Source organism: Octopus sinensis, linkage group LG2 (genome assembly GCF_006345805.1).
Source record: "Octopus sinensis linkage group LG2, ASM634580v1, whole genome shotgun sequence".
Taxonomy (NCBI): Eukaryota; Metazoa; Mollusca; class Cephalopoda; order Octopoda; family Octopodidae; genus Octopus; species Octopus sinensis.
Window position 1 is genome coordinate 135,296,704 of NC_042998.1, and position 15,744 is coordinate 135,312,447.

At 38.6% G+C, this 15,744-nt stretch overlaps 1 protein-coding gene and 1 long non-coding RNA gene across 2 annotated transcripts; one reads left to right on the forward strand and one right to left on the reverse strand.

The window, feature by feature from the left end:
* Positions 1-1,054: 1,054 nt before the first annotated feature.
* On the forward strand, positions 1,055-5,254 carry LOC115232513 (actin, adductor muscle). The gene is made up of 2 exons (XM_029802423.1): positions 1,055-1,301; positions 3,557-5,254. The coding sequence occupies exons 1-2, from the start codon at positions 1,176-1,178 to the stop codon at positions 4,559-4,561; spliced, it is 1,131 nt and encodes a 376-aa protein (XP_029658283.1). The 5' UTR covers positions 1,055-1,175; the 3' UTR covers positions 4,562-5,254.
* On the reverse strand, positions 3,257-3,448 carry LOC118761514. The gene is made up of 2 exons (XR_004997438.1): positions 3,360-3,448; positions 3,257-3,295 (listed from the first exon to the last, which is right to left on the reverse strand). It is a non-coding gene; the product is annotated as an uncharacterized LOC118761514 (long non-coding RNA).
* Positions 5,255-15,744: the final 10,490 nt, after the last annotated feature.

Genomic DNA, 15,744 nt, shown 5'->3' on the forward strand with positions numbered 1-15,744 from the left:
AACGCGGGATAAACAACAATATTAACTTCGAAACGTGTCTTAAGTGCTTAAAAAACATTATTATTGGTGTTATTGCAGTTAGGTGAAAACTCTTTGTAGTTGAATATCTGTTTCCCTCATCCGTAAACAAATCATTCCTAGTATTTCTTGTTTAATTTCACTTTATTCTAGCATAAGATAGCAACAATATAATAACAATAAAGAAGAAAGTGTAATTTAGCTAAGCATTCTCAAAACGTTAAACCCTTCGACTGAATGAAAGTATTATAGAAATCCCCTTTTTAGCTTGAAACACCTTGAATATGTTAGTTAAATGAATATTTACATCCAATATCTCTTGATTGCCTAAATATTTCATCCCCATATTATCCAAATGTATATTATGTTATATTGTCATTACTTAGGGTTTTTTTAAACTGTGTTATTTAATTCTACCGCATCTAATACATATATTCTGAAAAAAAATCATATATTCTAATAAAAATAGTCTTAAAACGAAGAGAATATCTCAGGGAGGAAAGAAATCATAGTTATTGATTTAACGTATGTAAAGATTATGAATAAAACAAAATATACCTGTTGAAGATTTATCAATGCAGCTTAATTGAACTTTACAGCAGTTTAGCAGAACATTTCAGACTTTTGCGAGATAAAAACAAAAAACGTCGATAAAGAATTGTGTAAACTTTCTTTCGACTTTTCACAAAGTTTCGTTTCATGAAACAAAGTTTTCTGTAAGCCGCCACGATGTAAAAAAATCAGTAAATATCTGCTTCTTTTCTTCAGGCAACATGCATCAAAAACTAAATGCATTAAATGATGCTTAGACGCATCAAAAATGAAAAATACTAAATCTTTCATAGTCTAAACGACAGAATTCTACGTGGTACGGCGAAACCTCCATATGTGGCCATGATAGATACGTATTTCCTCGATAGTGAGCTGTATGCACCGAAATGGTTAGCACTAGCTTCAGGAAGCAATGCCCATATATGGTAAAGGCTTCCCGTTTCTTAGAATTGAGCGTGAGCCGAAGAATAAAAGAGGAAGCCGGGCTTGTTCAGTCGCCAGTTGCTCATTACAGCTCATACAATTAGGAAGGCAGCAGCCTTGATACCAGTAGTAGAATTTCTCTTTCGTGTTTAAGACTTTAAAGTCAAACTCAAACCTTCAACATGTGTGACGATGATGTTGCCGCTTTAGTTGTTGACAATGGCTCCGGTATGTGCAAAGCCGGATTCGCAGGAGATGATGCACCCCGTGCTGTATTCCCCTCCATCGTTGGCAGACCCAGACATCAGGTCAGTTAAAAACTTATTTAACAAATCCTTTTTTTTTTCTTTCTTTAGATTTTTATCTTTTTAAAACTAGCATTTCATCTTATTCTTTGTTAGCTTAGAACAATTAGGTAGACCAGCTACTTCAACACTGAACCGTTAAAGTTTTTTTTTCTTTTACCCCGTTTCTAGTTTGAATAATATATTCACACTTAATACTATAATATATACGCACTTAATACTATATGTACACACTTAGTACTATCATATATACACACCCAATACCATAATATATATACTTAATACTACAATATATACTGATTTTTCTTTTTTACCTCTAATATATATACTAAAACTTTTATATATTAAGATTCTAGATAAGAATACATTATATATAAGATTTTTGTATATATAATATTATATATACAAAACTGATATATAATTTAGTCTTACCAAGAATCTTATATTAATTTGCCACAAGAAAGCGAAAAAAACCTCACAAAAGCTATAACTGATATATATATATATATATATATATAAAATATGTACATCACCCCCAATACTAATATATATATAATATATATATATTAGTATTGGGGGTGATGTACAGGTTTAATATATATACACTTCCTAAAGATTTATTTTGAGAATAGTTTATAAATTAGCAATCTTTTGTAAAACCTACAAAAAGAAAAATTAAAAGACCTTGCGTCTTTTTCTTTTTTACTAAGTTTTTTTTTAATCCCACGAGGCCGGCTTTTATGTTTGTGCCTTGTACTTTGCCCTTAAATGGTAAAACATGCCTTCCACTCCCAGTCATCATACCAATATCCTGATGTTCAGACACGAGGAAAGATAACGCTGACTTCAATGCGAAGTGATTGGCTCCGATTACATCCTCTGATGTTTGGTCTAATCACGCCTCCTCCGTCTTCTAACTTTTTCGGCATATAAGGATATGAATCTTTTTAGCAACCCCCCTCCTCTATATCACACCTAGCATAGTGCCTTACTAGAGACTTAGTCTGTTCTATCAAAGGAATTTTTAAATGATTTTATAAGAACAAGGATCGATTTATTTAAGAAATAAAAATAATTTAAATCTAATTTTTATTTTAATTTCATATTCACAGATTAGAATCGTTTAATATTTTAACATTTTTTTTGTTTTTAAGAGTTGGGTTTACATTTTGCTTCTAAGTTTAGAGGGGCTTATTATAATACTATTACAAGGATTAATTTATTCGATTAAACTTATCTACTGCTTTCAGGATGCAATATTTGATTTTATCGATATAAATACACCAAAAGCTTGCTTAGTCATGTTGGGTTTAGGTGTCTCAAGTTTAACGGCAGCTCGCTTGGAAGGGAAATCCGGCTTAAGTTGTAGTAGTTAATATAGAATGCAAACCGAACTACTAATTACTTCATTTTCATAGGTTTCTCTCATGTCCCATTGTTTGCTTGACGTCACCGAGGAAATTTCGTTTAGCCAGTGACCGCTATTCGACGTCTGCTAGATATTTCATTTGGCTATAGATTGCTGTTTGACGTCTTCGATCGCTGCTCGACGACAACGAAATATTTCGTTTAGCCATAGATCGCTGTTCGACGACAACGAAGAAATTTCGTTTAGCCAGTGACCGCTATTCGACGTCTGCTCGATATTTCATTTGGCTACAGATTGCTGTTTGACGTCTTCGATCGCTGCTCGACGACAACGAAATATTCCGTTTAGCCGTCGATCGCTGCTCGACGACAACGAAATATTTCGTCTAGCCAGCGACCGCTATTCAACGTCTGCTAGATATTTCATTTGGCTACAGATTGCTGTTTGACGTCTTCGATCGCTGCTCGACGACAACGAAATATTTCGTTTAGCCATAGATCGCTGTTCGACAACGAAGAAATTTCGTTTCGCCAGTGACCGCTATTCGACGTCTGCTCGATATTTCATTTGGCTACAGATTGCTGTTTGACGTCTTCGATCGCTGCTCGACAACAACGAAATATTTCGTCTAGCCAGCGACCGCTATTCAACGTCTGCTAGATATTTCATTTGGCTACAGATTGCTGTTTGACGTCTTCGATCGCTGCTCGACGACAACGAAATATTCCGTTTAGCCATAGATCGCTGCTCGACGACAACGAGAAATTTCGTTTAGTCGTAGATTGCTGTTCCCTGCCGTTCAACTTTATCTCTCTTATCTCTTAAATTTTATTTTCAACACTTTTCTCTGTTCTTTCTTTTTTGCTTATACTCGTTTTCTTTATTTCAGGGTGTCATGGTCGGTATGGGTCAGAAAGACTCCTACGTTGGAGATGAAGCCCAGAGCAAAAGAGGTATCCTTACCTTGAAATACCCAATTGAGCACGGTATTGTCACCAACTGGGATGATATGGAAAAGATCTGGCATCACACCTTCTACAATGAGCTCCGTGTCGCCCCTGAAGAACACCCCGTTCTCCTCACAGAAGCTCCACTCAACCCCAAGGCCAACAGGGAAAAGATGACACAGATCATGTTTGAGACCTTCAACGCTCCCGCCATGTATGTTGCCATCCAGGCTGTGTTGTCTCTGTACGCTTCTGGTCGTACAACTGGTATTGTTCTTGACTCCGGAGATGGTGTCACCCACACTGTACCCATCTATGAAGGTTACGCCCTTCCCCATGCCATCCTCCGTTTGGACTTGGCTGGTCGTGATCTTACTGACTACCTCATGAAGATCCTTACTGAGCGTGGTTATTCATTCACCACAACCGCCGAGAGAGAAATTGTTCGCGACATCAAGGAAAAATTGTGCTATGTTGCTCTTGACTTCGAGCAGGAAATGGCTACCGCTGCTTCTTCCTCTTCTCTTGAAAAGAGCTATGAATTGCCTGATGGCCAAGTTATCACCATCGGTAATGAAAGGTTTAGGTGCCCAGAATCTCTATTCCAACCTTCCTTCCTGGGTATGGAATCTGCTGGTATCCATGAGACCACATACAACTCCATCATGAAATGCGATGTTGATATCAGGAAAGATTTGTACGCCAACACTGTCTTGTCCGGTGGTACCACCATGTTCCCCGGTATTGCTGACAGAATGCAAAAAGAAATCACTTCCTTGGCTCCCAGCACCATGAAGATCAAAATTATTGCTCCACCAGAGCGTAAATACTCCGTCTGGATCGGTGGCTCCATCTTGGCTTCCCTCTCCACCTTCCAGCAGATGTGGATCAGCAAGCAAGAATACGATGAATCTGGCCCATCCATTGTCCACCGCAAATGCTTCTAAGAAGTTTACTTTCTTTCTAGCCCTTAACTTAAATTTTGGAATAACGACGAATACGCTGGACGAAACTTGTAAAATATATATTTCATTGATTGCGTGCTTGGTTACCATAGACACAACAACAAAACCACCCTTTCTCTCTCTCTCTCAGCGAAGCCGGTTCTTTTAGGATATATTTACCATCTTTTTATATAAGGAAAATAACTTAACATTTGAGAAAGAAAACATCTAAATATGGAAGACCAGGATGGTCGTATATAACACATATCTGGTATGAAGGCTGTCTGTATAAGGAAAACTAAACTGCTAAAAATCTGAAAAACAAAAAAAAAAAAACTCAATCCGTATTTAACGGAAAGGGACTTACCAACGTAATAGCATCCAAGATGACGAACTAATTGTAATACCGCCACTAATTAGTAAAGAGCCTCTTGATTTTAACTGGCAAAAGAAACATCCTCACAATATTTTTTTTATGTTGGGCTAAAATTCCGAAACCTTGGTGCTTGAACAAATATATTTTCAGAAAAAATTAAATAAAAAGCTGATGTTAAATGTCATCGCCACTTTGCTGCGGCAGATCTTCGGATCTGTAAATATGACGATGGATTCAACGTGTTCAAACGTTGCTGCTCGTAGTTATTAATATTATTATTAAAAAAAACATCGAAATAAACGTTGGAATTCCCTTTGAAATTAACTTGTCTGCTTTATTATTATTTTTCTTTTGTAAATTTTGAAAATGTTAAGTAGCTCATTACCTGGATTGTATTTATCTTAAATTTTTAAATATTTATTTAATACTTGATTCATTGTAATCCAGTTACTGAGGTACTTAACAACTTGCATGTATTAGTTTTTGGATTTCTTTTTTTTTTTTCTGAGATTGCATGGTGACTTCTTGTACTTTTTTTTTTTTTTTATACACTGGTATGAAATATTTCCAGTAAACTTTGGTCCAGAATTATCACAACTTCTTCTGAGGAATTTGATTGCTAAAGTTCAACTAAGCTAAATGAAACTACTCTTATAAAATGTAATGTTATTCAGTAGCGTAATTCTAAGTGGCGTAATGTAATGTAATTCAGTAGCGTAATTCTAAGTGGAATCTTATATAAACGTTGCAGTGTTCATTACATAAGTTTGAACATTTCTAAAGCATTCAAGTAAACCTGATAGTTACATTAGTGGCACAAACACAACATAGAATTTCTATTTTCAAATTGAGATACGAATTAATGCTAAGGAGCGAAATAGGGATACTTTCAAACTTTGGAACTATGTATTTATAAATATCATATATTTTATACAGGAACTTATTTTTCTTTTCCTTGGTAGTTATATTAGGCCTGTTTGGTTCCTAGTTGTTGTGAATTGATTTTATTCCAGTTGGAAAGATACGACGTCTGAATGTTTCTCAGGATTGCCGTCTACGAAGAACATATCTGGAATTGTCACTGCTACCTAAGATCATCTACTTTTACATGTCACCCACCACCCCACTGGAGTTTTAATGGTTAAATTTCGGGATTGTCTCCCTTGCCTTTGACAATTATTATTAATTTTGATGATACTCGGTAAAATTGTTTAATAATAATTCGACTAAAGGCTTAGATGCACATATCAACTAATAGAAAGCCGAGACAGTACCGTTTGTATTGTTAGAAACTTGGCTGGCTACTTTGTCGTAACACGATGACCTTAAAATTGGAAACTTCAGATTAAAGGAGCTACAAAGATACGTCAGCTTATGAGGGAATTGTTGTCCAGCCCATTATATAATGATGTAAGCTACTGGATTATCTTGGATATCTGTATCGGCTCCAATCAATTTTTCTATCAACGTGACACATTTAGGCAAACCAAAGACTGCATTACTCATGCTTGGCTCTAACATATTCAAAAGAAAGCGTCGCTGCCAAGCCATCTGCTTTGCTTCCCCTTTCTCACTTAATGTGGAAACCTGCGTGGGTAGAGCCTTCCTTAGATAATGATTCACCATCTTGTTTTCTTCCCTCGATACATAACTGAATGGCAGCGCGTTTAACAGTTCGGACTTTTCTTGAAAATGTTCAACTTTTCTTTGCAGTGGCTCTAGTTAGCCGATAGGACTTAATGTATAGCATCTACAAATTTTCTTCTTTGTACGGAATTCTTACCACCACCTTCCCAAGACTTACGGAATTCTACCACCCCAAGACTGGAAACTACTGATTACAAAGATGGCATATAAAACTTAGATTGGTTTTAGAGTTTCGAATATTTTATATAGCAATTGCCGGTGATTACAGATTTGAAACGAACCGATCACTAGTTCAGAAGATTTCTGTCGGCAAGTGACAAGGGAGTGCTTCTACCTCGAAACTTCGGAAAATTTCGGTTTTCTTGACATTACACTGGAACATACATTTATTTATACACACACACACACACACTCAATGGTATTCTTTAAAGTTTACGTTGACCAAATTCAACTTAGAAAATATTGGTCAATCCAAGTCTATAGTAGAAGACACTTAGCTAGAATGTATTGCAGACTGGGAACTAGGACCACGCAGTTGCGAAACAAACTCTTTAATCACATAGCCATATCTCGATAAATCCGATACTCTCTCTTTTACTTGTTTCAGTCATTTGACTGCGGCCAGGCTGGAGCACCGCCTTTAGTCGAGCAAATCGACCCCAGGACTTATTCTTTGTAAGCCCAGTACTTATTCTATCGGTCTCTTTGGCCGAACCGCTAAGTGACGGGGACGTAAATACACCAGCATCGGTTGCCAAGCAAATGCTAGGGGGACAAACACAAACACACACATACATATATACGACAGGCTTCTTTCAGTTTCCGTCAACCAAATCCACTCACAAGGCATTGGTCGGCCCGGGGCTATAGCAGAAGACACTTGCCCAAGATGCCACGCAGTGGGACTGAACCCGGAACCATGTGGTTGGTTAGCAAGATACTTACCACACAACCACTCCTGCACCTATTTAGAATTAGATAATAATTTGTTTCCCTAATGCTAATTCGGCGACTTAGTATGGATCTTGATTTGGTGACGTCATAGTATGGGTTTTGATTTGCTGACATCGAAGATCTTCCTTTGCAGTTCGAGTCTTATGATTTCTACGCGTAATGGTGACGCTGTTATTCAATGTGATTTACATAGGACGAAGTGGTTGCAATGCTAAACCAATGAGGAAGTCTCAAATTTTTGAAACACCAGCCAAAATTGTCTGTAAATCATAGTTGGAAACATACTGGATAATGTGGCCCTGAACACATTAGGAAAATCAAGACATTAGTGATAGCAAGTTATTCCTTTGATCTTGGGCCAGCTTGACCAGAGCAACAAATAGATTAAACGTCATTTGGTTCGTTGAATGATATACAACTATTCGGACTGGATTTAAATTCAGAATGTCAGGCCAAATTGTTAACCAAGCGCAAGCAAGTTTATATATTTGGATAGGGGAAATGTTGGCATTTATAAACTGAAAGAGTAACTAAATACATAGGGCAGTGTAGATATTGGACGAGGAAGCTTGAATATAAATTTCACGTGTCCGATTGAAACTCAATGCTTCCAGTAATATCTATGAATTCGATTAATACATACAACCCACAGGTCATACGCGTTATTTTATATTATAACATAAAGATGTGCGTGCGCGCCCCTGGAAAATAATATTTAATGATTCTATTTGTTTACTAACACAAAACTTTTTGAGGATTACTATTCGCTGTTCCTGTGACATGTGTACGAGAATAAATGTTATACTTAGAATACACATAATTTAAATAGACAGTCAACACATTCCATCCATTGATTATGTACAGTTCAATGTTTAAAGGGAATTTGTTTTAATATCGAGTAAGTGAAGCTTAAGACTCAAGTTTTTACTGACCTCAACACTTCTAGTTATAATTATTATTTCTGACGAAAAATGACACAGCGCGGTACTACGGATATATGATTAGAATGACACAGGAAAGCATCGCAAGACATACTTCAACCCAAGCCAACCGGCGAGAGATCTAGGGATAGAACAAAATAGGTGGATAGTAAACAGTCTCGTTTGGTAACACTTGAGAAGTCACCAGGAATGAATGTGTATTGATGATTACTTCTGATAGGACCTAAAGGAGGAGATACCTGAGAACTCAGCACCAACGATCCTTCCAGGAATAAGTGGGCGGAGAAAATGGATGGATGCAAGGCTGGAAAAGATTACATAGTTATAAAGATAGCTATAGCCGATAAATCGTCTCCAATATTACTTGTCTAGTGCAGAAGGAATTTCTATTCACAATGTAAACAACATACAGTGTTTATCGACAATTTCTGCCGTCTGCAATTCTAATATTTACCACTAATTCATATCCGGAAAATTTTGGAAGAAGCTTTGTCCAGCTTCGACCGAACAGAAGTATGTTCAAAGATTTACCATCTGTGACCACACTGTCCTTTTAAAAAGTGTATAAAGGACCGTTTCCAATGTACTCTATTCTTGTAAGGCAGTAGGGTGCGATTTGAGAGAGACTAAGCTGATATTTCTAGTAGATACAACGATCGCGTTGCGGCTTCTCCCATGACTCGGATGTGTGGCGTTCATGCTTTCTAAAGGTATCAAGAGATGTAAAGCAGTAATAATGCTTGTAACTCGATAATGCTTTGTGATAGCAAACAGTGGTTCGTAAATTGGGATAAGTGATTTTCGCGTGTGACAGCGTCTATAAGAACATCGAAACCGAAAAGGCACAAGAGTATTTACTTTTGCTATACTTGGTTGTAACTGTTAGTAGCAGCACTGGTAGTAAATAATAGATAATTATGAATGAAGCGAGCGATAGTGCAACACTTGAAGCGTAGTGCTTAGAAGGTAGTAAGCATGTAACCACAGCTGTTAGGACAGGTAGCAGAGAATTTAGAATATCAGCCCACAGGTGTTTTGAAGAAATGGAGTAGGGGTAGCGAGAGAAACGGGCAACTAGATGTTTCTTAAAATAACATCAAGTAATTAACATACTCATCATTAAGATTGTAATTAACCAATTACTTCTCCCTTACCCGACACAGTTGGTTCTTTCCTACCAACATTGAACATGTTGCTGTTTTTCTGAATTCAGGTCACGTTTGATTAGGCAGACTTATGATAAAAGGCCTTTCAATTACGACAATCCTGTCTTTTTAAGGCGTATATAAGACTCTTCATTGTCTTTTCCTTAGTTAAGATTGTAGGGTGTGAGGTGAAGGATATTTGACCGCTGTTTCTAGCTGGTTGTGTGACCACCTAGAAGCTCTCTCGTTATCAAGGTAGACAAACGATATCAATGTTTTAGATGTTAAACATTGACTCATCTTAATTTCTCAAGCAATAGTCGACGTTTAGCTATAGGAAGAGTGTTATTTCGCTCCAACCATAACCATCTCGTCTTTTTCCAGATTAATGTATTTATAGTGTTATTTCTTTTTTTAAGATGGGTGGGTTTGAGAAAATTTGGCTGCTATCTATTTTTAGCCGGTGTATCGACCTCGTAGTGGCTTCCTCATTGTTCCCTACCCAGAAAGAAGATAAAAATATTTATTCAGCATGTGAAATCATGTGTGTGTGTGTGCGTGCGTGTGTGTGTGTGAAGCCCGTCGCCAGACTATGATGTCTGGAGGTGCTCCAGAATATTCTGGATGGGCACTAATTTGCAATTATGCTGAAGTGGAGTTTCGAGATAAGTGTATCACTGTAAATCTTAGAGAGCACCATTGGATAGTGAGGGGTCAGTGCTATCCAGTGCACCCCTTTAGCGACGGGCATGGTGTGTATATGACGAACACAAGTTTATATTATTGTGTTGAGTCAAGAGTTTTGCAATATTTCGGTAACTTTTTTTTTTTTGCTTTACTCGTCAGTTTACAACAGAGCTTAGCATTCAAAGTAGAGGCCATAGTGTTGCACCGTCTGAAGCCACCTTTCTGCCAATTCTTTGATAGAACTCTTTCACTGAAGCTTCCACCTCCTCTTGCTTGATGAAACGTCGCGAGCGTGGGAAGCGAGCCAGGGATCAGAACAAGTAATAATCCGAGGGAGCTAGGCTCGGACCATGTCCTGGGTGTGGCATCAGCTCGGTTCTCTCAAGTTACTGGAGTTTATCCTGGTCGTTCGAGCAGTATGAGGTCTAGCGTTGTCTTGTAGCAGAAGAGCTCGCTTTTTAAAAATCAATGCCGGATATTTTTCCCGCACAATGGCATACATGTTGGCATCGATGGTTCGATCGTCCGGAACGAATTCGTTGTGAATTATCCCATTATAATTCCACCAGACACAAAGCATCAATTTATGATCGAAATATCCATGTTTGGCGACAGGTTCCCTTGCTTAACCACTGCTTGTGCATGTTACGTTTGCACAAAAAAATATCTCTCTTGGATAATTATTTGTTCTGATCCATGGTTCACTACCTGCGCTCGCGACGTTTCATGAAGCAAGGGGAGGTGGAAACTTCAGTGAAGCTAGCAGAATCGTTAGCACGCCGGGCAAAATGTTTAGCGGCATTTCGTATGTTTGCACGTTCTGGATTCAAATTCCGCCGAGGTCGACTTTGCCATTCATCCGTTCGAGGGTCGATAAATTAAGTACCACTTGAACAATAGGGTCGATGTAATCGACTAGCATCTTCCTCAAAATTGCCTGGCCTTGTGCCAAAATTTGAAACCATTATAATTAGGCAGGGAAGTGCCAACAGCCGAACCTGCTCGAGATGCTTGCAAGGGGACGAAATGGTCCCGCATGCAATAATTCAGTGTCCGTGCATTAGAGAGTTGTGGGATTGTGTGGAGAAGCTGTTGTCGCGTGTAAGACGAATTCAGTTGTCTGCCGAGTGTGTAGTGAAGGTCGACGCACCACCTTCTCTTAGCAGAGAAGAAAGGCAGATCTTTCTCAACTTAGTGGCTATGGCAAAAGAAGTTGTGTAGTGGATCCGTATGAAAGGTTTGAAGACAAGCACATTCCTATCTGGTCAAACCTTCATCAATTTCTTCAAATATCATTTGAAGAGGAAGGTGAGGGTAGAGAAAGAGGTGCTGCCTTCTAGTGTGTTTATCAAAAGGTGGTCGACAGTGGAAAGACTGGTGAGACTGAATGGATCTACTCTGAATATGCTTTTCTAAGCAGGAGGAAAGAAACTAGAAGAGGGCACTTTTCCATGCCTTGGAGATGGCAGAGTAATCCGGGATTTCTGTGTGGGATTTACCTCGGATTACCCTAAGTAGATTGCCTCGCTATTGGGGATTCTATTTAATTATTCATTATTTATTAACCCCACATGCTTTTGTAGTTTTTGTAATTTGTTTTGTGCTGTAACTCGTCCTTCGATATTGTCCTCCATGTCTTGGGCCCTCGTGGCCAGTAAAAGAAATCATCATCATCATCATCATCGTCATCATCATCATCATCATCATTATTATTATTATTCTATGTTTGACTTTTGCTTTATATTTGTACAAGTTGGCTCCAAGTCTCACCCAGAGACCTCAAGAGACAACAGGTTGGAAGTTCATGTTGTTGTTATGCCTAGTGTGCCATATATTTGGGAGGGGGGGGGAGTTTTTGGTGTTGTACTAATGAATGTCTAAAAAAATTTTTTTTTTAAACCGAAAATTATGTTTGTTTTAAACCTTGAGATTACATAGAAAGTATTTTGCGTAGGATATGAGCAGTTCCCATGAGCACTATCTTTTGAATTTCTACCATTTTGGGGTTTCCTAGTATCTGAGTTAGGTAGCTATCAGCCCCTTTTGCTATCATTCCCAGGTCACCTATGACAACAAGTATTGTTTTAGTCTTCAGGTTCCACATTTTGCTGATTTCTATTTCAAGATCTTTATATTTGCTCAATTTTTGGTAGGTCTTGACAGATACGTTTATATCGATTGGGACAGTCATATCAATGAGGAGGCATGTTCTTTGTTTGAAGTCTTTCAATATGATGTCTGGCCTATTTGCATCTATCTTTCTGTCAGTTTGAATGGTGAAGTTCCAGAGGAGTGAGATGTGGTCATTTTCAAGCACTGGGGGTGGTTTGTGTTCCCACCAGTTTTTTTCATGGGGAAAATCCAGGTTTTTGCAGATTACCCAGTGAATATATTGTGCAGCTCTATCGTGTCTGTTGAGATACTCTGTAGGTACTAGAAGACTGCACTTGGAGACCACATGGTCAATGGTTTCATTTTGTTGCTGGCATACACGACACGTTGGACTGCTTCTGATCTTTAATATGTTGGCCTGGTAGTTTCTTGTTGGTAGGCATTGATCTTGAGCTGCTATGATAAACCCCTCTGTTTCAGATTTTAAGCCAGAGGCCATTAGCCATTGATGGGTCAGGGCTTTGTCAACATCTGCATTATTTGCTCTCTTTGGGTATTTGCCATAGAGAGGTTTTTCTTGCCATTTATCATCCAGAATATCTAAGGCCGCAGATTTAGCACGGGTTTTCATGCGCTTAGCTTTTTCTGTGCCTGTTTCTTGTATGTCTATCTCTAATTCCGAAATTTGTTGTATTCGGAATTCACTTAGATATTCCTTTGCCTGTTTTGTTACTGAGTATGATGCTTTCTTGTTTTCATGTTTTGAGACAAGTTTTAACATCCAGTCCTCAGAGTTTTTCAGGTAGGTGTCTAGGCCAATTGTAGCAATCTTCATTGTTATTGCCAGTTGTAAAAGTCCACGGCCTTCCTCTTTTCTTGGCAGATAAAGTCGTTCTATATCTGCCTTAGGGTGGTGCATTCTATGCATTGTCAACAGTTTTCGTATTTTTCTGTCAAGATTACATATTTCAGTAATTGATCAGTTATTATTATTATTATTATTATTATTATATTATTATTATTATTATTATTATTATTATTGAGTGAGAGAGCAGTGCATGCCATGAAAGTGACACTGGGGTAAAATATACGAAGCCCAGTATACCCATCATGACTACCCGTCTGATAAGGGTACACTTGGCTCATGCATCACAACCATATGTGCACGATATGGTGATCTCATATCAAGATAAACAGCACATGACCTTGCAGGTGGGGCCCAGTTAGAATTTTCTTCTGGTCGAGTATCCCATCCCGCTCAGAAGATCCCTAAATAAGGGTTATTTAAGGATGTTGAACGAAACACCCATGTTTCCAGAGGTGAATTATTCAAACCCCAAAGAATCCCTCTCAACGCATGGCTATGATGCTCCCCCACTACTTCTGCTCGTGATCAGAGATGCACATATCGTAAGCCACTAAGGGACATGCTCAACTGGTTACGGTCAAACAACTGACAAGCAAATCTGTGGTATTGAGCAGAATATTTTCTGTAGCCCATCTTTTATACCAAGACAAAACATTGTTGTTGTTGTTGTTGTTATTATTATCATTATTATTATTGTTGTTATTATTATTATTATTATTATTATTATTATTAATAATAATAATAATAATAATAATAATTAAATAATTAAATAATTAATCAATTTATTTATCTGTCATTAATGAACTATTCAAGGACGCAATAAACATAATGAACTTTCACAGTTAATGAAAGGTGACTCACAACAGTGATATTTTCTAGATTGGGACATAGTTCCGAGTTCAACACACAGCCTGGCACCTTGGGCAAATATTTTCTGCTATAGCCCTAGGCTGACCAAATTCGTGTGAATGGATATGGTAGACAGAAACTGAAAGAAGCCGATCTTATCATCCTCACCATTTAACGTCCGTTGTCCATGCTAGCATGGGTTGGACGGTGTGACCAGAGCTGGCAATTCGAGGAGATACACCAGACTCAATCTGATTTCGCATGGTTTCTACAGCTGGATGCCTTTCCAAACGCCAATTGCTTTACAGAGTATGCTGGATGCTTTTACGTGGCACCAAACGGACACGTTTACGAGTCGCCATACGGGCGCATTTACGTGGCATCACCATGGCTGTTTTAGACAACAAGAAAGATCGGTCTTAGCTCTTCTGCTGCGGGGTACGGGTCTTCCTGAAGACAGCCAAGCACCAAGTGTCTCGGTCCGTTGTCATCTTGCCTGAAATATTCAACTTTCTGAGGTCGTTCTTCATTACTTTTTCCCACGTCTACCTGGGTCTCCCACATCCACGAGTTCCAGCCACTTATAGCGATCGGCACTTCTTTATGGAGCTGTCAGCATCCGTCCGCATCACATGACTAAACCAGTACAGTCTTTTCTCTTGTACACAACAACAAATTCCTCTTGTGCCTAATTTCTCTCTCAGAATACTGGCATTTTGTCGAACATGTACACTTACATTACACATCCAGCGGAGCACACAAACCTCATTCCTTCCTAACCTTCGCAAGTCCTCTGCATTCATGGGCCACGTTTCACTACCATGTAGAATTGCTGACCGTATACATGCATCATACAATCTTCCTTTCATTCGGAGAGAGAAATCTTTCGTGGCCAACAGAGGTAACAACTCTCTGAATTTTTTCCATCCTATTTGTATTCTAGCTATCACACTCTCCGTGCATCCTCCCACATAACTGATTTGATTCCCTAAGTAGCAGAAATTATCTACTACCTCTAATGAGCCACCAGAGCATTTGAAAGAATTAATTTCCCGAGTCTCTAAAGTTTTTAAGGATCTTGTGCATCTTCCACATACGAAAACTATCTTCTCTAATAACTTTCCAATTAACCCACTGCACCTCTTGTGTGTCCATAGCTTGCACTGGGTACACCATACGGAGATTCTGCCTACACCTTCCCTACAAATCGAACAGGGTCACGTACATGAGTGGGGAAGGTGGGTCAAAAACTGTCTCACACTCAAGGCGGTGTGTGCAGGTGCATTGTCGTAATGAAATCACTACTCTCCACTTTGTCACAGGTCGGGGCGTTTTCGTCTCACCGCATCTCGCAAACGCTTCAGAATTGCCAAGTAAAATATTTGGTTAACAGTTTGACCAGGAGGAACAAATTCTGTGTAGACAATTCCTTTCGCATCGATGAAACAAATCAGCGTCGACTTGAAACTGGACTTCACTTGACGCGCTTTCTTGGATCGTGGTGACATTGAATGCTTCCATTGACTTTGTTTCCGGGTCGTAGCCGTAGCACCAACTTTCGTCACTAGTGTTGATAAAAAAAATGGTCCAGATCAACTTCCAACTGT

What these genes read in the sequence shown, in the direction of transcription:
- LOC115232513 (XM_029802423.1), top strand. Translation starts at nt 1,176, where the DNA reads ATGTGTGACGATGATGTTGCCGCTTTAGTTGTTGACAATGGCTCCGGT. An exon ending in TTGGCAGACCCAGACATCAG is followed by an intron (nt 1,302 to 3,556) that starts GTCAGTTAAAAA and finishes TCTTTATTTCAG; the next exon opens with GGTGTCATGGTCGGTATGGG.